This window comes from Schistocerca nitens, chromosome 3, assembly GCF_023898315.1.
Source record: "Schistocerca nitens isolate TAMUIC-IGC-003100 chromosome 3, iqSchNite1.1, whole genome shotgun sequence".
Taxonomy (NCBI): domain Eukaryota; kingdom Metazoa; phylum Arthropoda; class Insecta; order Orthoptera; family Acrididae; genus Schistocerca; species Schistocerca nitens.
The window spans coordinates 747,994,749-748,017,360 of NC_064616.1; the positions used below are offsets into that span (position 1 = coordinate 747,994,749).

The 22,612-nt window shown below is 38.4% G+C and overlaps 1 protein-coding gene across 1 annotated transcript in view; it reads left to right on the forward strand.

Moving 5' to 3' along the window:
- Window positions 1–21,631, forward strand: part of LOC126248737 (protein artemis-like) — a 92,685-nt gene extending 71,054 nt beyond the window's left edge. Inside the window, exons 6-8 of the mRNA XM_049950059.1 lie at window positions 108–257; window positions 16,752–16,787; window positions 21,174–21,631. Coding sequence (XP_049806016.1) covers window positions 108–257; window positions 16,752–16,787; window positions 21,174–21,302 — 315 coding nt within the window. The 3' untranslated portion in view covers window positions 21,303–21,631. The remainder of the gene's footprint in view (window positions 1–107; window positions 258–16,751; window positions 16,788–21,173) is intronic.
- The last annotated feature ends 981 nt before the right edge of the window (window positions 21,632–22,612 follow it).

Consider the following 22,612-nt stretch of genomic DNA (forward strand, 5'->3'; position numbering starts at 1 on the left):
GAATAAAACTGAAAACTTAGTAAATCACAATCTTATTCCCTTTGTTATTGTGAAAAGAAAAGAAAAAATCTAAAAAGTCATTACAATAGTGAACATCCATGTTTCAGCCACTATCCAAAACGTCAAGAGATGGTTACCATTGCAAAGTAGCACAGTCATCTCATGCTTCATTCAAAGAGCTTGCCGATTTTATATACATGCTGAAGCCCAACCATATAATTCCAACTGCTGTACCACCTTCGAAGTCCAGACGTGAGGTGAGTGAAATAACATCATTTGTCTCATAGGTTTTTTGTATTGTAAATTTCATTCGCCCAACAACAGCAAGAAAACCATACTGCTCCAAAGTTCTCATGGCATAAATAACCCACATTCTACTCTGTGTAAAAATTTTTACAAATGCATGTGATGTAATTTGCCAATTATTATGTAGTATAGTGAGAAGTAAATAATAATATCTACTTATCTACACTCCTTAGAAGACTGTTATGCACTGTTTCATGGCAACAGGAAGGATGACTTAGTGCTAGTGCCGTGAGATGGTCCTACTCATTAAATGGGACATTATGCAGCTCTAAGAAGAAAGAGGGGCTGACAGACTATGTTGTGCATTCACAAACAGGAAAGATGAGTGGTGGCTGCCAGATTCAGACTATTTCAACAAAATGAACATGGAATGTTTGGCAATTGCATGAAAGTCAGTTATAGTAAGACTCCATGTACTATTGCAGAAAGCTTATAGTCACAAAGCTGAAGAAGCCTGGTTCATATCTTATAAAATGGAATGTATTCTCTCACAGATGACACCTACCAGCACTGCTTTTTATTGTTACATAGTATGCCCCTGTGCACAATTTTCAATGAAATCAAACTGATTATGGATAGATTGTATATACACTGCTTAAGTATTTGTCGGCATTTTCCAATGACTGTCGTGATCTCTTCAATCCACTAAGGTACAGTTTTATGGAGAGGACATAACAAGGAGGAAATAATCTCTTCTGAGGCATTTATACCACAATGTCAGTTTGTTGACTGACTTCAGACACTATCCCAGAGATGAGGGCTGGAAAAATTGCTTTTTCAAATCTTCAATATAATGTGCTCTCTATTGGCCAATGGTCAGAAAGGTAGAAAATAACTGGAAAATGCTCACTGCCACAGAGATGACCATGGACATCCCATATGAACAAGGAGCTGATAACTACAATACTAATTATAGGCCCATGCTGGAGTACGCAGCATGTGCAGTGTTGAACTATATTATTAGCTAAATTAAGTAGGTTAACATTAATATAGAACCAAGAAAATGTATTATATTTATAAACCCAATGACATGTTCCATATCATGGCAAGACATCACAATTATGGTTAATGAAACACACAAATAATAATCAATCCACAAAATAGTATTTGAAGCACCTCATAAATGGTGAAACACACAGCCTGATATTCTTTGGTATATTTCACCTCTGACCAAATAATCAGTTCAACACCATAATTAAAAGGGACTCTATCCACATCTTTCCAACAGCTGCAACTTCACTAAACTGTTTCCAATGTATTCTGTGAGTAACAAGAGTTTTGTGACTTAAAAATTTATTTATCTGTTCAAGGGCACACGAGAAACTAGACATACTGCTTTCCTCAACTTCATCTCACATGGTGTTCTCCGTATTGCATTGCAAAGGAAGGAAACATATAGGATTGTAGCTCTCCATATCAAAAATACTGTTGCCATATAGTGTGACATGGCCATTTCCTAGTGGCCCAAAATCTGTAAAATTTGATCCACTTCATTATATATCATTTGTGATGATGCCACCTGACTTAAAGGTACTCCTAGTGGGTGTAACCTTTCTATGTCAGTAGTTACCTGGCATGCAGCCTTTTCCTGGACCCCCAATACCCTGGACAAGACAGGCACAAAGTCCACAGCACAGACAGAGATTTCATAGCTGAGGCATCAGCAATGCAACCCCTGCATAATATGCAAGTTATGATCACTGTGTTTCTTTCATAATACCCTTGCTCCTTCCACAACTGTCTGGCTGCCATACTGGACATTGGGTGCTCGTACTGACCCACACAGGTGAGAGATACTTGGGGCTTTAATGCACAAAGATTGCATCTGCTCTTCTACAAATCTGTGGAAAATTTTGGTCAAAACCTGAAAGAGACTGAAGATGTTTTAAGCTGAAAGGATTAGAGTGGTATTTTGTCAGAACCGTTATCTGAAGGTTGATTTTGTCAATAATACTTTAATCAATTTTGGAAGCTCAGCTTATGAGAGACAATTCTCACATTCACCTTACACAATGGATAGGAACTAATGTGGGATGATTGTGCTCCCCCTATTTTATTATGTGAAGACCATGCCACACTATCACCTTTGATGAATCAAGTGGTGCCAGTTGTGCACGTGGATTTTCCATAGTCTTATTCTACAATGCTGCATATTGAAATGTCCGTGGAGGTGGAAATGGGCTTCGTCTATCCACAAAATGTTCCATGGCCATTCACTGCTCACTTCCATGTGAGGAAGAAATTCCAGAGTGAATGTTTGTCTTGCTGGCAGGTCAGCAGGAAGCAACTCCTGAACATGAGTGACCACGTATGGAGAGCAGTTCAGGATATTTTGTAGGATTTTATGCACTATGCTAACTGGCATGTGCAATTTTTGAACAATTCTCCATGCACTACATGTTTGTACACCACTGCTCAACCCCTCCTGTGATGTTGTGGCCATGTGTTCGAACATAGGGTTACGTTGTTGCAAATTGATTCATTTTTCCCTTCTCCATCATCACTTAAAGTTTTGCGATCATCATGGAAACATCTTCTACAGAAACACTGCAACGATATGAATATTAATATTCTTATGTGCACTAAACCAATGATACAAAACAGAGTCATTTACTTGAAACAAAGATTGCAGCATTGTGTCAGCCATTGACCTTTGCATCTCGCTGTCACCATATGCAGACAGTTTCTGAGTTATAATGTTACGTCAATGGATACTGATAAATGATAGGTCCATGGAGCCATCTGTGAAGCATAAAATTGATCTCTGTTGTATGGTATGAACACACATTGTGTTCAGAACTATATACCATCCTAACCTCTACTTAGGCAATACTTTTTTTGAATGGTTGAGCAATGCTGATGCCTGGCTCTCTTTTAAGGTGATACGTTGACATATTACCCATGAATACATCTGTTGAAATCCAGCTGTATGGCAAAGCTCAATGCTCTTAGGTACCTCAGTTGAACTACCTGGCAAGGTTATCCCATGATTCTTTAGCATGATGATGATGATGATGATGATGATGATGATGATGCTCTAATCTCAGGTAGCTGAATGACCAGTTGCAAGTCTTTCAATAGGGTGCCACTTCAGTGACTTGTATGTCTTTATCCGGCTCCAGTTATCCAATCAGGGAAAGGGGACATACAGTTTAACTTGAAATCAAATATGAAACATGTGTCATTCCAGCAGCTCCTCACATCATTGATAGGTAAAGGCTAGATTTAAAGCAGACACAATTTATTTAGTGTGACTGGGATTCTATCCTGTGACTTTTGGTTACAGGGCATTAACTTTACAGCCATACCACCACACCAGACATTTACATGATCAAACATCTTCAATTTTATTGCAATTAGACTAGGGATGTGTTGTATACAGATCTGTCATGCCATCAGTTAAACCTTCTCTCTCTCTCTCTCTCTCTCTCTCTCTCTCTCTCTCTCTCTCTCTCTCTCTCTCTGGCATTAGGGGCACTGACACTACTTATGTGTTTGGTTGCACTGGTGACTATGAAAAATTATGTTTGCTGAATGCATGTAGTGTGTTCACTTTCAATTTGATAGCTTTCATCTGGGTTTAGCAATGCATCAAAATTCAGGAAATTAAGAATTTCCTTGTTCCATAACTCAATGAAATGTTTGCAAACTATTATTCAGTGCTATCCATAGAACATATTTGCATCAAAAATACAAGATTTTGTCATGTTTAATTTGGATATGAAGTCAGGTTGGCTGTCTGGGAAATGAGCGTACCAACAAAAAGGACACAGAGGTTGCCACAAGAGAATTTTATGTGGGGTGGCAAGCCACTGCAACCTCAGACAAATTAAGGATGATTAAGGTGACCACCACTGCATAGAAGACTTTGTTTATTAAAAGAATCTGTCAGACTGTCCATTGGCTGCACCAGATTCTGTTGAGTATTTATCTTAAGACACTTTCTGTGTCCAGGTGAGAACATCTAGACACTCTTCTTCCAAAATTCTGCAGCTTTAATAGCATTATCATTGCACAAAAATAGATCTCCCACTGTACAAACTAACTTCATCCATGGGTACATGAGCAAATGTTCAGTCATCTGTGTTTCTCTGCATTCACACTGGTCATCTTCAGAGTAGCCCCATTTAACCAAGTCTACTTTGTATTTTGTGACTCCTGTTCTTAACCTATTCGGTGCTCGCCATGTAATATACTGCAGTTGCTGCCCTTGTGTGACTTTCTCTTTGGGGTATAGGTTTGTTTTGTGGAATGTACAATCATTAAGATTCACAGAGGTCCTCAGGTTGGCCTTCTAGCATTACTGTCCATTCGATAAAGCTCTTCCTTGACTTAAGATGACTTGGAACTGTTTGGTGTTTATACGTTAAGTGCTGTGGGTCGGTTTGCAGTTTTTTCCTTTCTGTTTCACTGATGATTTTGTAGCTGGTATTTGGTGAAGCTTTGGTTGCAAGTGGGCAAATTTTGTGGATAGGCATGGGCCTCAGGCATCTGGTGACAATCCTGACAGTCTCACGTAAAGTGGTGTCTACTTGTTTGGAGTAGCAAGACACCTCTCATACTGGTGCTGCATACTTCCTGTCTTCAAAACAGAGTCCCATTGTTGATTATCAAAGAACTTCAGGCTGTGAAACCCATGTTGAACCAGTCAGTTTAAGTATAATATTGTTCCGTGCACTTAACAATCCTTTTAGATCAGTGCTGAGTTTTTTAAATGACACTGTAGAGTCTGTTCACTTCCAAGTATTTTGATTCAGTGTTGAGTCTAGTCCCTCTCCATTCTATTTCAAACTGTGTTGAGGCTTCTCCATTAAACAGGTGGAACACGCATACTTGAATTTTTTCTGGCTCATGTCTCTGGTCATTTTCTTCGTAGTAGTTCCCCAAAGTATCCAAAGCCTCTATCAGTTACTTTCAACCTCTTAAAATGTTCTTCCTTAAGCAATATTAGCAGTGTTGCCTGCTTGTATGAATATTTTTATTTCTAGCTGGTGTGGCTGGTCATTTGTGTTCATATTATACAGAATAGGGGAAAGAATGCTTCCTTGTGGTAATCCATTTGTTTGGTTTCTCCATCTACTTATCTTCTCTTGTTGGGTTACATAGAATCTTTGATTCTGCAGTTTGCCTATTAACATGTAAGTCAGTCAAATGTCCTTTGTTATTTCATAGACTTTCATCTTATGACAAAAGGACTCAACTCGGAGAGCGAGCGAGTGAGTGAGTGAGTGAGTGAGTGAGTGAGTGAGTGAGTGAGTGTTGCCACACCGGTTACAGCCCATCTACTCAATGTGCCATGATGGACAAGCTGTGGAGGAAATGGATGCTAAATAATTTCCTACATCCTCCCCCCATCCTGCCCCCACACTTCCGGAGGGATGAAACTGCTGTTTGACAAACTTGGAGGTTTGAAGGAAAGTAGCTTTTCACCAGAAAATTGAATGAACCTTCTAGTTCTGTGTCTGTCAGGATAGGTGTGGCGTGAAAGCCTCTCCTGAAGTATCAGCTAAAAGGGTCCTCCAGCTTGGTGCTTCTCCTGCACGAAGATTACTAACAATATTTGTAAAACTTTTTTAATTCTCTCTTAATTTTTTAATTCGTTTCAATTCTTAATCCTTTTCATCTACTGAAAAAAATGGCTCTGAGCACTATGGGACTAAACATCTATGGTCATCAGTCCCCTAGAACTTAGAACTACTTAAACCTAACTAACCTAAGGACATCACACAACAACCAGCCATCACGAGGCAGAGAAAATCCCTGACCCCGCCGGGAATCGAACCCGGGAACCCGAGCGTGGGAAGCGAGAACCCTACCGCACGACCACGAGATGCGGGCTTCATCTACTGAAAGTGTGACTTATTTTTTTCTAGCAAAAAAATAACATTGCTGGACATTTGTTTTATATTTGGGTACTGTACAGTCTTGACAATAACCTCAATGCTACCTGTAGGAGGCCACCAGATGCTCATATTGTTGTTACGAAGTATTAAACATCTCTGTTTGATGTCAATCTTGGGTGTACGTGGAGACAGTTCCCTTTCTTGCAATATCTTTTTTAGGTTTCAGATATATATTTTAACTGTTTTTGTGATAATATTTACTATATAAGTGACTTATTAGTGGTTTCTTCATTCACCTCTGCATTTCTTGTGTTGTGGCCTGATATTTGTGAGTGTTTCGTATCAAGCAACTTAACCTCTTACCCGTGTTTACATTCCGCGCTGACCAGTTGCAGCTGTAGCGGCGCATCGAAAGCTAAGTACTAATTAATTGTTTGTGTATAGTAGTTTATTTAGGAACTTTAGTAGTCTTCAACCGGTGTTCTTGGTGTTTTCCGGTGAAATAACTTCAGAAGAAATTTTTGCGAACTACTTTCAGTTTCGTTACTGTCATTAGACGTTTGATTTTCTTTCTGTGTTAGTATTTTGTTATATTCTCATTTATTGTGCCACTGAAGCCAAACCTAAATATGCTACTCTCCCATACATAGGCCCACTTTCATACCAAATAGCAAACTTATTTAAAAAGAAGAAAAATATCAAAATCAGCTTTTCCACAAATAATAAATTACAACAAAAAGTGATCCATGATGTAAACACCTCCAAGAGTCCCTACCGTAAATCAGGAATATACAAACTCAAATGTGATACATGCCCAAAATTCTACATTGGACAGACAGGCAGAAGTTTTGAAATTAGATATAAAGAACATATGGACGCTCTAAGACTTGGTAACTTGAACAAATCAGCATTTGCAGCCCATATTGCTGAAGAAAACCATTCAGTAGCAAACATTGAGGACAATTTAAAGATTTTACATCTAACAGAAAAAGGGGCCACTATGAATATATTAGAAGAATTAGAAATTCACACACACAAAAACAGCACCCCAGACTATATCCTTAATGAACAAACAGAGTTGGCTAACACCCCTTTCCTGAAAAATTTTCAAAAATTACTTTCCAGCCTCCATAGCAAATAATATTAATACACCTATCTGCAGATCAAGTGGAAAATTTATATGTTACTATAATTCTCATGCTGCCAAATGTAATAAAATAATGTACTATTTTACCAATACAGTTCTAAATATATATATGAAAACCTTTATAATTAAATTAGCAAAAAAAAAAAAAAAAAAAAAAAAAAAAAAAAAAAAAATCTCTGTACTAATGTAAAAGACATTACAGTTTTGTAAAAGAATATATGATTCTTTCCAAACATAGGACATCATCGTCACATGTTACGATACATTATAGCATCTGTGACACCTATATGTTTGTAAGCTCTTTGTATGTACCAAAACATGTGGTGCGTGGTTGGAATGATCTCAGCGGACAGATCTAAAGTGTACAGTGAGAACTATTACGTGTGCAACAACGAGGATGCAGTGCGAATGCATTTACATCGATTGGATGAACGTTATGGAAACAAACACTCGAAACCGACGTTTCACGTAAGTCACATACAACGAAAATCTGCAACGCAACCATCTGTGTGTAGCGTGTTTGTAATTATGTTTTATTTATATTTTAGGACAATTAATCTATAAAAACACACCAAATGTAGAAAGAAAGCGTGTAAACCGTCTGATGATGAATCGCAACGATTCGAAACCGGTAACGGTTTCCTTTGAATAAAGGAACTCAAAGTAAATTTGTGGCTGGTTGCTGTCTTAACACCATCAACATTTGTCTTCAAAAACAGCCACGGTCTCCAACATGTCATCATATGACAAAATTGCATAGTAGTTACTTCCCTTGTTAGAGCAAGTTTGTGATTATTGTAGTCAGTTTTTAACATCTTCTTATTGTAGTAGCGGAACTTAGATAAAGTTGTTTTCTTGTTTCAATAATTGTAAAATTTTACCATGAGTGAGAAGTGTGGGCTTTGCCATAGGTTCGTGAGCAGTGGATTGCGGTGTGAGACTTGTTCGAAGTATTTTCACTGGGGGGAATGCAGTGGGGAAGCCAGTGGGCATTCTGGTGAGATCCTCTCCTGGAACTGCAGGTTATGTAGCAAGAGTAAGTTGATAGAGGAGCAGGAGCGTAAGATCTGTGCCCTTCAGGTGCAGTTGAAAAACGCACAGGAGGAGCTAGATAGGATGAGGAGGGAGAAGGGGGTTGGGTAATGGGAGCTGGCTGTTGGCAAGAGATCTGCTAGGAGAAGGAGATTTTCAGATAGTTTTACTATTGGTGTTTGTAATAGATATGACCAACTGTCAGAGTCTAGTGAAGAGGAATCTCTAGTAGCTGTAGATGTAGGAAGTATGCAGCAAACCTCAGTAGTTACGGTGGCTAGGACAGTTGCAAAGTCTAAGAGAAAGAAGAAGGTTCTGCTGTTAGGTAGTTCTCATGGTGGAGGTGTAGGCCAGCAGTTGCAGGAAGTTTTGGGGAGTGAGTACCAGGTCACCAGCATTGTGAAGCCTAATGCAGGATTGGCTCAGGTGACTTTTAACATAGGGGGGTTATGTAGGGATTTTACTAAAGAGGATCAGGTAGTGATTGTGGGTGGGATGGGGAGTATGACATAGATGGTGACCTGGAAAAGATAGCCACTCAGACTGGCAACACGAATGTGCATTTCGTGGAACTGTTTCAGCGTCACGATCGGCCTCATCTTAATACAGCCATCAGGCGTAATAACATGAGACTTGGGGGTGCGCTGATGACGGAAGGCATGAGTCACATTTCAGTGGTGTCGGTGGAGTCTATCGGCAGGACGGGTTCCACTAGACATGGCCTACACCTCAACAGGTATGGGAAGGGGAGGTTGGCAAAACTTATAGGTGACAGCATAGGTGGGGGTGGTGGGATCACTCATGGGAAAATTCCGGTAGTTGTTGGTGTTAGAGCTGTACCTTTTTTAGATTGAAGTCAGCTGATAGGTATTCCTGCTTAAGGGAAGTCTCTCTAACAAAGAAACCACTTTCTACAAAGCTTGGGTATCCGATTAATGAGGGAATTAGTATATTTCATCAAAATATACAAGGTATTAGAGATAAAGTTAGTGAACTGCTTATAGATGTTGACTCTGAAATTATTGGTATATCTGAACACTTCTTAAATAAGGAGATAATTCAGAGGCTTCCTTTACCAGGATACAGGTTGGCTGGCAGCTTTTCTAGGAGCTCTTTGCGGTGTGGGGGAGTAGCCATGTATGTGAAAAACGGTATCCCATTTGAGTCAATTGATGTTTCAAAGTACTGCACTGAAAAGGTGTTTGAATGTTGTGCAGGTGTAGTTAAATTTAGTGGAGCTAAACTTCTTACTGTTGTTATTTATAGATCCCCAGACTCCGATTTCACAACATTTTTGCTAAAGCTAGAGGAGGTTCTTGGTTCACTTTATAGGAAATACAAAAAGTTAGTTATATGTGGTGACTTCAATATTAATTGTATAAGTGATTGTGCAAGGAAAAGGATGCTGGTGGACCTCCTTAATTCATATAATCTTATGCAAACCGTATTCTTTCCAACAAGAGTGCAAGGGAACAGTAGAACAACCATAGACAATATTTTTGTTCATTAGTCATTATTAGAAGGGCATTCTGTTAGCAAAAAGGTGAATGGCCTTTCAGATCATGATGCACAAATTTTAAGTCTAAAAGATTTTTGTGCTGCAACACATGCTAAATATAGTTACCAACTTTTTAGGAAAGCTGATCCAGTTGCTGTACAGACTTTTTTAAACCTTATCAAGGAACAAGAGTGGCAAGATGTTTATAGTGCTGATACAGTAGACGATAAATATAATGCTTTCCTCAAGACTTTTCTCGTGCTCTTTGAAAGTTGCTTTCCGTTAGAACGTTCAAAACAGGGTACTAGCACAAACAGGCAGCCTGGGTGGCTGACTAAAGGGATAAGAATATCTTGTAGAACAAAGTGGCAATTATATCAAAACGTTAGAAACAGTCACAATCTAAATGCAGCAGCCCATTACAAACAGTATTGTAAGGTGCTTAAAAATGTTATTAGGACGGCAAAAAGTATGTGGTATGCAGATAGAATAGCTAAGTCTCAGGATAAAATTAAAACCATATGGTCAGTCGTAAAGGAAGTGGCTGGTCTGCAGAGACAGGTCGAGAATATAGAATCAGTGCGTAGTGGGGATGTCCGTGTTACTGATAAGTTGCATATATGTACAGTACTTAATAATCACTTTCTGAATATAGCAGGTGAACTAAATAGAAACCTAGCCCCAACAGGGAATCATATAGCACTCTTAGAAAAAAGTGTTCCGAGACTCTTACCTGAAATGCTCCTCCATGATACTGACAAGAGGGAGATTGAGTTAATAATTAAATCACTAAAGACCAAGAACTCTCATGGATATGACGGGGTATCTAGCAGAATACTGAAGTATTGTTCCACGTATGTTAGCTCAGTACTTAGCCATATCTGTAACTTTTCCTTTAGGAGTGGTCGGTTTCCTGACCGATTAAAGTACTCGGTAGTGAAGCCACTTTATAAAAAGGGAGACAGGGATAATGTTGACAATTATAGACCTATTTCTATGCCATCGGTGTTTGCTAAAGTTATCGAGAAGGTTGTATATACAAGGTTACTGCAGCATTTAAATTCACATAATTTGCTGTCAAATGTACAGTTTGGTTTTAGAAATGGCTTAACAACTGAAAATGCTATAGTCTCTTTTCTCTGTGAGGTTTTGGAAGGATTAAATAAAAGGTTGCGAACGTTAGGTGTTTTCTTTGATTTAACGAAGGCTTTTGACTGTGTTGACCACAAAATATTACTGCAGAAGTTGGATCATTATGGAGTAAGGGGAGTAGCTTACAATTGGTTCGCCTCCTACTTTAAGAACAGAAAGCAGAAGGTAATCCTCCGCAATATTGAGAGTGGTAATGATGTTCAGTCCCAATGGGGCACTGTTAAATGGGGCGTTCCCCAAGGGTCGGTGCTGGGGCCACTGCTGTTTCTTATTTATATAAATGATATGCCTTCTAGTATTACAGGTGATTCAAAAATATTTCTGTTTGCTGATGACACCACCTTGGTAGTGAAGGATCTTGTGTGTAATATTGAAACATTATCAAATAATGTAGTTCATGATATAAGTTCGTGGCTTGTGGAAAATAATTTGAAGCTAAATCACAGTAAGACTCAGTTTTTACAGTTTCTAACTCACAATTCAACAAGAACTGACATTTTAATCAGACAGAATGGGCATGTTATAAGCGAGACGGAACAGTTCAAGTTCCTAGGCGTATGGATAGATAGTAAGCTGTTGTGGAAAGCCCATGTTCAGGATCTTGTTCAGAAACTAAATGCCGCTTTATTTACCATTAGAACAGTATCTGATATAAGTGACATTTCAACACGAAAAGTAGTCTACTTCGCATATTTTCATACGCTAATGTCATATGGTATTATTTTTTGGGGTAATTCTTCTGATTCAAAAAGGGTATTTTTGGCTCAAAAACGGGCTGTTCGAGCTATGTGTGGTGTAAGTTCGAAAACCTCTTGTCGACCCCTATTCAATAGTCTGGGAATTTTGACATTGCCCTCACAGTATGTATTTTCTTTAATGTCGTTTGTTGTTAGCAATATTAGCTTATTCCCAAGAGTTAGCAGCTTTCACTCAGTTAATACTAGGCAGAAATCAAATCTGCATGTGGAATGCACTTCCTTGACTCTTGTGCAGAAAGGAGTGCAGTATTCTGCTGCATCCATTTTCAATAAGCTACCACAAGAACTCAAAAACCTTAGCAGTAGCCCAAACACTTTTAAGTCTAAACTGAAGAGTTTCCTCATGGCTCACTCCTTCTATTCTGTCGAGGAGCTCCTGGAAGAGCTAAAAAATTAAGCAAATTCCAGTGTTACATTCTTGATTTTCTTTATTTAAACTAACGACTTGTCGCCTGAATATGTTTCTTATATTTCATTTCATTCTGTTTCTACAATCGTGTTATAATTTCATGTATTGACTCATTCCATGACCATGGAGACTTCTCCTAAATGTGGTCCCACGGAACAATAAATAAATAAATAAATAAAAAAAATCTAGATGGACAGTCTCCTGTGTGGACAGTCTCGAACATGGGGTTCTGCAGCAGATTCCCCACATGTTCCCATGTTTACCCAGTGACATCATCAGAAGCTTTTGCAGTGGGCACAGGATCATCTACATTGGACCGTGCATCAATAGAAACTCATTGCCTGGTTGGATGAATGACATTTTTGTTATACCAGATAGATGGTCATGTCAGGATACACCATCATCCAGGCAAACAGATCCTCAAAGCATGCATTGTGCCACACCCACACAGGATAGTGGGGGTTGTATTATGCTGAAGGTTATATTCAACTGTGCTTCTGTGGAACCTGTAGTAGTAATTGAAGGCCCCATAACATATGTGCACTACATTAACATTATTGCAGATGACCTCCATCCCTTCATGCTTAAACTATATTGTCCCATTGAAAGTAAATTGGTGTTAGGCAGTGTTTAAAGACATCTGCCTTATTCTTTGTAAAAGTACTTTTCAACTGAAAAATCACCTCATTAAGAGAAACAATAGTAAACAGTGATACAGTGTCAAAACTCTTGGACTAAATCTGAAAGATTTTAATTTTTTTGATAAATGACAGGAATCTTTAATGTACAGGTCAGTTTTTCCTATAAATGGCTGTTGGAGAGTGGCAAAGTGTTTGGCAGTCCCATAGGTTGGACAATTAATAGCACTAACAACTGGTCTTAATGGAATGCCGGGTTTGTATGTGCTTGTTAAACTGTACAGTCTTGGTGGCAATGCTTGTGATGTGATGAGACCTTTCTTGTTAATTGGAGAAATTGATTTTTATTAGCTTGTTCAGCATCTTAAGAATGTAAGTTGTGCTGTCTCCTTCTCTGTATCTTCCGGGTTCTAGTATATCCTGAACTTTACTGCAGTAGTCTTGTTTCTGGCATTGCCCTTTTCTGCTGAAAGAATTAGTGTGTCTTGATCAGAGCTCAAATCTCAGAGAGCATACATCTCATATTTCATTAATATACTGCTAGCTGGTTTGCTTCTAAGTAACATCCAGGTTGATTCTGTGCATATTTCATCTATAGCTGGTTTAGATAAAAAACAAATTCCAGCTTTGATATTAACAATAATGTCTTGTGTTAGTATTCTAGATGGTACAGCTGCATAGTTTTCCCCTTTGGCAAGTACATCTGTATCATTTTTTGACAGAACCCTGTCAAACCTATTAATGACAATATGATCCATATCTGAAGGTAGGAAAGTTACTCTTATCTTTTGCAAACTATCAATTTTCTTCTTCCATCTATTAAATGATATTGTAGAATCTACTTCTATGGCTTGATATGTTAAACTAAAAGTCTTGTCCCAAATATCACAATTCTACTTAATACCAAAGAAAATGTGTAGCTCCATTAACTTACAGTGCATAGTAGCCAAGGCACATCGTGTGAACAATGCGCTCTTGGAGCAGCGTTGCCTCTCTGCAATTGTAGATGTGATGTACAGCTCCCAAAATGAAATTTCTCTTTACCCTCAGAAAATTTATCATTGTTGAGATGTCTTAGTAGTGCCAACTCTTCCGCATACAGGCTCCATAACACACATTGGCACTACTTGGCAATCTTAGGCAATGATCTGATGTAAAGAATTGACCATTGCGTGGAGTCATATAAACAGTTCAGCTTGCTGAGCTTGTTTGTGTTTGAAATAGCTATCTGAGCTTCTATAATCTCTGGTGACATTACCAGCATTGGAAGGCAAAATGTCAGGTAGAAAAATATGCCTTGTACCATGATTTCAATTCCCATGAAACAAAAGTTATGAAGGAAGCAAATAACAGCTGTGGGAGCTTGCATTGTGTGATTAAAACCTTACAGCTTACTGATGACATTGTAATTCTGTCAGAAGCAGAGAGGAAATAAAAGAGCAGTTGACTGGGATGAATAGTGTCTTGAAAAATAAGTTACGAGATGAACATCAACAAAAGTGAAACGGGGGGGGGGGGTAATGGAATGCAGTCTAATTAAATCAGGTGATACTGATATAATTAGATAATGGAATGAGATACTAAAAGTAGTTCGAGTTTTGCTATTTGGACAACAAAATAACTGATGATGGTCAAAGTAGAGAGGATATAAAATGCAGACTGGCAACAGCAAGAAAAACATTTCTAAAAAAGAGGAATTTTTAACACCTAACATGAATGTAAGTGTTGTTAAGCCTTTACTGAAGGTATTTGTATGGAGCGTAGTTTTATACACAATTGAAATGTGGATGATAAACAGTTCAGACAAGAGTAGACTAGAAGCTTTTGAAATATAATGGTATAGAAGAATGCTGGAAATTAGTTGCGTAGATCGAATAACTAATGAGAAGGTACTAAATACAATTAAGGGAAAAAGATATTTATGGCACAACTTGCCTAAAGAAAGGAATCAGGTGATAGGACACATCCTGAAGCACCAAGAAATTACCAGTTTGGTAATGTAAGGAAGTGTGAGGGGTAAAACTTGCAGATGGAGATCAAGGCTTGAATACAGTAAGCAGACTGAAATGGATGTAGGTTGCATTAGTTATGCAGAGATGAAAAGGCAAGCACAAGACGGACTATAGTGGAGAGCTGAATCAGGCCAGACCTCGGGCTGATCACAGCAGTATCAATGACAACAACAACAATCTGTTGTGATTCAGTTTTGCTACAAATTGGTTTAAGTTATCGGGTTTGGCCCTGACAGAAACAGCTGTTGTAATTGCCGGCTTGTTACTTAGATGTCGGGTTCTCCAGCTTCACAATTACGATCAGGTCCTACTCATTTCAGCTGATTGAGGCACTGAGTAGTCTTTCAGTGTCTGTCATGCCCGTCACCTTCTATTAATACATAGCAAAAAAAAGTGCCTGCACAAACTCTTCCTGTGTTGCTGGGCATCATGCCGCTCTGATAGCAACTGGACTCCTTCTGACTTTCCACACAGCATCATCCCTCCTTTTTTTTCCATCTTGTGCTGCCAAATTTCTTTTCCTTTCACTTGTTTCTGCTAGATGGCCCAGACTGGTGGGCCAGGTGGACAGGGGCCACAGTGTCACAACATGAGGATAATGATCGCAAAAAATAGCATCTATGTTGCTGAATCTTTTGGAGAGAATAATGAATAGTCGGATATCATTTAAGATTTTGAGTAAAAAAAGAATGAAGATACATAGAAACCCTATACATAGTATGTAGTGATGCAATATACAGTAATAAATATACACAAGTACATTTCCAGTTAACGCATTGAAAAATAAAGATGCACTGGGGGGGGGGGGGGGTGACGGGGGGATAGCTAATTATACTAATTAATGTATAGTAACAAAGGCCTGGGGGTAGTGAATTGGATATCTGTGACCTTGGGAAAGTTGAGTCAGTCCGTGGAAGGTATATTGGTTAGCTCAAGTGGGGAATCAGGTAAGTCATCACACATTAAGAAAAGATAAGCTTTTCATTTTCTTATCAATGATACTATATCTTTAGATGTTAAATAGTTAGCAGTGCTTTGTAGGTGCTCTGCAGGTGTTGTTTGGTTGATGTAAGACATGAAAGTACTGTAAAGTCATGGAAGAACTCCGTAAACAGGTGAAACAATTACAGTTATAATCATGTAATATGATTTTTTGATCACTGCAAGTGGTCAACACTGTATTCCATCTACCATCCATATGTTGTATGAGATTATTGACGAGTTTCAGGGGAAAATTTTTCCACTCCTGTAAAAGAGCAATCTCCATTTATGAAATGATCAAGGGAGATGCTCGTTAGTTGTAGTAAGTCAATCCAAAATATAACAGGTTTCAAATCTGGGTGCTTGCTGATCTCAGCATTCATCCTTCTTGCCCACCATCCAGTAATTTCACTCTTTTTAGCATGAACATTGTCATCCATGAAATGGAAAGAACCTCCAGTGACATCAGAATATACTAGAAAGAAATATTGGAAGACCTCACCCCTTTATCTTAAAGGTTAAAAGAACTGTTTTGGGTTACATGGAGGTCATACATCTATTGCTGCTGACTTGTGTCCCCTCTATCAGTTCAGCAGTTTCACAATGGGATGTTTTGCATACAAATTTTGATTTTACCATCATCATTGTGTGATCTGAGTTGTGTAACCAATGCCAAGTCAGTTTCAAATGTAACTTCAAGCAGTGGCCTGTTATCTGAACTGCAAGTGGCAGTGAATCTCTGTAACACCATGTTAATTTGCGTTTCTTTGGTTGCTAACAGTAATGAAGAAATTCACAGATTTGTTATGTAAGTCATTGAAACTGTCTTTAATGTGATGTCCTACAAATTTAGTGAAAAGGAAACTGTACGAAACAAATTAAGTTGTATTGAGTTTGGGAGACTTGAAGACAAAAATATAATTAGATGATAAAGATGTTCAGTGATAGTTTGTAATCATTTGTGAACTGTTACAGGTGCTGAAAACACTTAAAGAACTGCTTTCAAACACTGTAAGTATCTGATGAATTGCCCCTAATTACTTTTTATATCTAAACAAAACTTGGATTTTGAATTTTCAATTATTTTACATTCTCTCTGGAGTTATTTCTAGAACAGTTAGAAATAACATGTATGCAGTCATATTTAAACTGGAAATGTTCACTGTTTATAAGCCTTGAGTGAAAAATTTGTAAAATGTTCTCCTAAATTATAGCCATCAACACACTGATGAAAATACCTGGATGACATGAATGAAGTGTATAGTGACTTCATTGTGACATTGTGTAGCAAAGTATGTACTTACACTAAGAAAGAATTCATGTCCTGTACTTCAAGGCATAAGTACTGTCATATTATAGTATTTGCTTTCTGGCTAGTATGACTTCCATTTGCACGTGTGATCTATATTCGAGGGAAGTAAAAACATTGTAATAAATATACTAATGTGTGAAAACTGGAACACCATGTAGGATGTGTGTGATTGTAATATACTGTATACTGCAGATTAAGTACTTGACAATGCACAAATGGCTTGTATTGAAGAGCTGTGCATTATGTCAAGCTTCAAGAATTCAGAATTATGTTAAATGTTGTAATCAGGCACTCTCAATGTGGAATGGAACCAAAAAGGGCCTGGATTCATTTATGCACATACGTTGTGTAATGTGTCCATGAAGCTTCAACAATATTTGCTGGTAAACTGTGATGGACAGACTGCCAACCAACCATATCTGAGACAGGGTCAGTGGATGACATATCAAGTGAACTGTAGTATAAATTTCTTCCACAGACACTATATAGAATCATATAGGTATCCCATAAGGCCCATTCATCTTTTAAGTTATTTTAACTAATTTTCTGTCTCACTTATTTTGTTATCCATCATTTTGGCATTTATACAATGATCTGAAGGAGGGATCAGAGCATAATGCTCCATAGTTAAACAACTTTGGAAAAATGAATTTAGTATTTTGACTTTCTGTTGTCCTCCATTTTGAAGCTATTATGGTCACTGAATGTCTGGGAAGACAACTCTAATCTGTTTTCTGATTTAAAATGAGGCCAAAACTACCTAGGATTTCCTGCCAGAGTGGTAGATAGAATTTTACTTTCGAATTTGATGAATGTTTTGTGCAGGGCTCTCCTGATGCTCATTTTGCCTTGATTAAATTTTGATTTGTCTAAAGTGCTTTGACTACATTTAAATCTGTGATACAGGTCTCTTTGCTTTCAGAGCATCTTTCTAACGTGGATGTCGAACTATGGCGGGCCTTTCCTATCCCTCACAACTTTGCTCAGCTACAAAGCTGTCTAAGGCACACTGTACAGTACTCTTGAACTTTGACCATGTATACTCAATATTTTCAGTCTCACAGTTGAATATTTGATGTGTTAATGCTCAGATAATTTGAAATATGTTTGTTGTTACTCTTACTAAGCAGATATTCCTTCAGTGGAACTGTAATGGCTACCATTGCCACCTGGCTGATCTCCATCAGTTAATGGCTACTTACTCTGCAGTCGGTGTGACATTACAGGAGACACGATTCAAAATTATAAAGTCTACTGTAAAAATTGCATTAACACTGAGAGGGGATTGTGAGGAGTCTGCAAGCTCATATGTTCTAACACTTTCAGTAAACAAGTGCCACTGAACATTGAATTAGAAGCTGTGGCTCTGTGTTTCCACATGCCAGTTAGGTGGAACAACTGCCTATACCCTTCCTCCTACTGGGGGCCTCCAATTCCCACAACCCTCTGTGGAGCAGTGGGACAGCACAACAATATCAATAATAGTGCAATTAATTTCAGAAATGGAAGTCTGTCTAATACTGGAGCCACAACACATGTCAGTACAGCCCATGGAACATGCTCAGTCATAGACATTGCAGCTTTCAGGTCGAATATCTCGCCCTTGATCTTATGGTGCATCCATGGTGACCTCTGCAACAGCAACCACTTTCCTATCACTCATTCTTTCTCAAACAACCAACCAATGAAATATGCACTGTGTTGGTCACTTTGGAAAGCCAATGGCAAACTTCCACCTCCAAAGCCACTTTTGAAGCCAATTAAGAGAAGGATGTCAAAGGATTGTTACTAGATGCTATTAACATGATTATACATAGTACGGAAGTAATCGTGCCGTAGTCTTCAGGCCATCCCTTCTGAAAATCTGTGTCGTAGTGGTCTGAAGAAAATAACTGCAGCTTTCAGAGAGCATTGAAGTGCACTTCAGCAACATAAGTGTCATACTTCTTTCAAATATTTAATTGCATTCAAGAGATATCAAGTGAAGGCACTTTTTTTTAATAAAAAAAGTAAAGCAGGAGTGTTTCGAACAGTACGCATCGTCTGAGGGCCCACACCTCATTGCCTGAAGTATGGACTAAACTCTGCTGTATTTGTGGCCATTCACTATCCACAGTAGTTTCTAGCTTATCTTTCAATGGTGACATCTATACTGATCCTGCAGTCATTGTTGAATGTCCCACATCACATTTTGCCAAAGTATCTGCTTGCAGTAACTACCATCCTAATTTTCTAACCAAAAAACGCCTCGCAGAGCAAAACTACTTACCCTTCCGTACACAAGGATTGAACCATACTATGTTCCATGTAGTGAATGGAAGCTCAGCAGCGCTTCAGCATAGTGTCAAGACACAGCCTCTGGACCTGATAAAATCGTGAACCAGTTGCTTAAACACCTTAGCACTTAGAACTTTATGAACCCCATATGACATGATTTATTTAACAACACATGAAACTTCTGCAGGCGTTCTGTACATTCACAGTTTTGTATCTGTGAAATCTACCAAACAATTCAATTTACTGTGCGGTGTATCTTCTTTCTCTGGTGTATGCTGCATACTCAACTCTAATGGTTTCAAACATTAATCCTCTTTTCGAAAATTTGTACACATAAAGGTCTGTGAACTACAATACTGGTTATAGCTTAATAAAAAGTAATTTTGTCCCCTATTTCTCTACATACAGCTTCTTTCCACATTGTGTCATTGTAGCAACAGTGACTCATATCACAGAATTCAGGGGGGTAACAAACCAACTTGATTAAACATTTGTTGAATTCCGTATTATAAATCTAAAATAAAAAAATAACAACAAACGCCACAAACCTGTGATAATAAATGAAATGTAAAATGGAACTGAAACACACAACAGCAGCCACAGGTGACTCAAACACTGATATATGCAGAAAACTCCAAAATATGGGCAGAATGTAAACAAATATCAAGTCTGTCTTTGTCAACAGCAATAGGGCCATTGAAACATTCTTCCTGAAAAATACTGGTGTGGTGATAGCGTGTTGTGATGAGATGATGGCATTCCTTTGACGGCCTGTGTGAATGACCCCATTTGAATTACAGGGGAGAATCTTTCGACATGACGGTGACATTCCATCAGGTGTACATGAGCCTTAATAGTGACTACATAAATGAAACATCAACAATCAAAGATGGTTATGTTGTTGCCTCAATATAATTATTAATTTCCAGATACTAGTTTAGGGATGTGGGTGGAAGAATAGGAGTCTGTTAGATAGCAAAACTATGGAGATGAGAGGTAGGAGTTGAGGTGTACAGTGGAAATTGCAGTCAGTAGGAAAGACAGAGGGTGAGGAATAGTGTGTCATGTGGTTCAGGCAGTGGTTACAAGAGTAACATGATGGGGATGGATGGAGAGGGAAATGAGAGAGGAGCCCTTGGAGTGGAGGAGGTGGGGAGGAATTAAAATTGGTAACAGGGATAAATATCAGGGCAGATCTCATTGTCTGAGAGAGGGAGTTGGTTGAAGTTGCATCAGGATAGGATATGGAGCATATGTATGTGTAGCGACAGGTGCATTTGTGAAGACATGGCAGCAGACCAGGGTTGGTGATCAGAGAGGACACAATAGGATTATTGGAATGTAGTTTGCAGACAGTATAGGGGATATGGAGATGTTCGATGTCAGTGAAGAAGGGTGGGAATTTGATGGAATGGTAGAGTATCCAGGTGGTGGAAGGTAAATGGAGGAAAGTGAGACAGAGTGCAATGCATTTGAGGATTTGGAGGGCAGAAATCCGTGCTGCATTTGCATGGCAGAAGATAGGGTGGATCAGGGTTTTGTAGGCGTGGAGGATAGAGGGTGGGGGGGGGGGGGTGTGTAATCTCAAAGTTTGGCTTTTGAGTGGTTTTAGTCTGCTGGCACGGAAGGACCTGGTGCACCAGCTTATGTATACAACCGTCTGCAAATGACACAGCACTGGCTGCGCTGTCTATGCAGAGTAGGGCGGCCTCTTTAGGCCGGCTGTGCAGGCACACACTGTTTAGTTGTGTGCGCTCACTGTATAGGGTTACAACATTTTTGCTTATTATTTTATTTTTATCTTTCAGGCGGCTGCAGAGAACATACAAGAAGACTCGTGTAGTGCTTTGGAATCTGATACTAGTAGTGATGAAAGTTTTGAGCTGAGGATTGAAAGTGTAGAGGAACGCTTATGTGATGGACTGCTAAATTTTTAGACCATTTACTTGTATTTATGACACTATTTTTACTGTTTTATTTAAAAACTAAAATGTGTAACATTGTAAACAATCTAATTGTGATATGATGTATACAAACAAATTACCTGCAAAGACAAGTAAATTATCTACTGCAAATGATATACAGAAATATTTCTGTTATATTTTTTAACCTTTAGAAACTAGCTGTGATATTTTTATGCTGTTTAGAGAGACATTATAATGTTGCTCTTATTTTCAATCAACTGAAAGCATTAAAAACAATGATTTTATTCTTTATACAAAGACTGGATGTTAGTGCTACATGTTTTGCCATTGGATTTTGTAAAATGGAGCCATAGTTTCAATAAAAATGGTAAAAACAGTATTGCTAGTATAGTCTTTTTCTGGTGATGTCTTTTTTTTACTGTTACAGGACAATGCAAATTCAATGAATATTTGCAATTAAATTGAGATGTATTTATCAGAAAGCATGTTTGTTTGAGAGATGATTACTCAAGATATTATGTTACATTATCTTTCAAACTAAATGCCCCCATCTTTCCTCCCAAAAAATTCATTAGTATTCTGAGGAAAAAGTATTTAGCTTGAAAAGTGATTCCAATTGAGGAAATAATTTGTAAATATGGCACTAGAATTTCTGTGAGTTTTTGGTGCATTACATGCTGTAATCTGAAACATAAACTACATATTTCTTTGCACATAATTTGTATTTAAATCTTCATTCAACAAACTTGAGTTACACAATGAGCATGTCAGGTTTGCTACTATTTGTTTCTTACTTCCTGTTTTCAATCAACACACTGCTGTGTCCTATCTCAAAGGGAACACATTAACTGTGTGATAGAAAATTAGAATATTATCCATATTTTGTCGGCCTTGCCAATCGTGAAATGGAGGACCAAGTATTTTACAATATAGTTCTCACTTCCTCAGTATATGCTCAGGCAGAGGAGAAGAGTAGAACTAAGATACTCAGAACTGAAATGTATGGTGCTAAATGGCGTGATAATTGATACAACACACATTCATATATACATTATTCTCCAATAATGCTATTGTATGAACCATGGACCTTGCCATTGGTGGGGAGGCTTACGTGCCTCAGCGAAACAGATAGCCGTACCGTAGGTACAACCACAACGGAGGGGTATCTGTTGAGAGGCCAGACAAACGTGTGGTTCCTGAGAGGGGCAGCAGCCTTTTCAGTAGTTGCAAGGGCAACAGTCTGGATGATTCACTGATCTGGCCTTGTAACAATAACCAAAACGGCCTTGCTGTGCTGGTACTGCGAACGGCTGAAAGCAAGG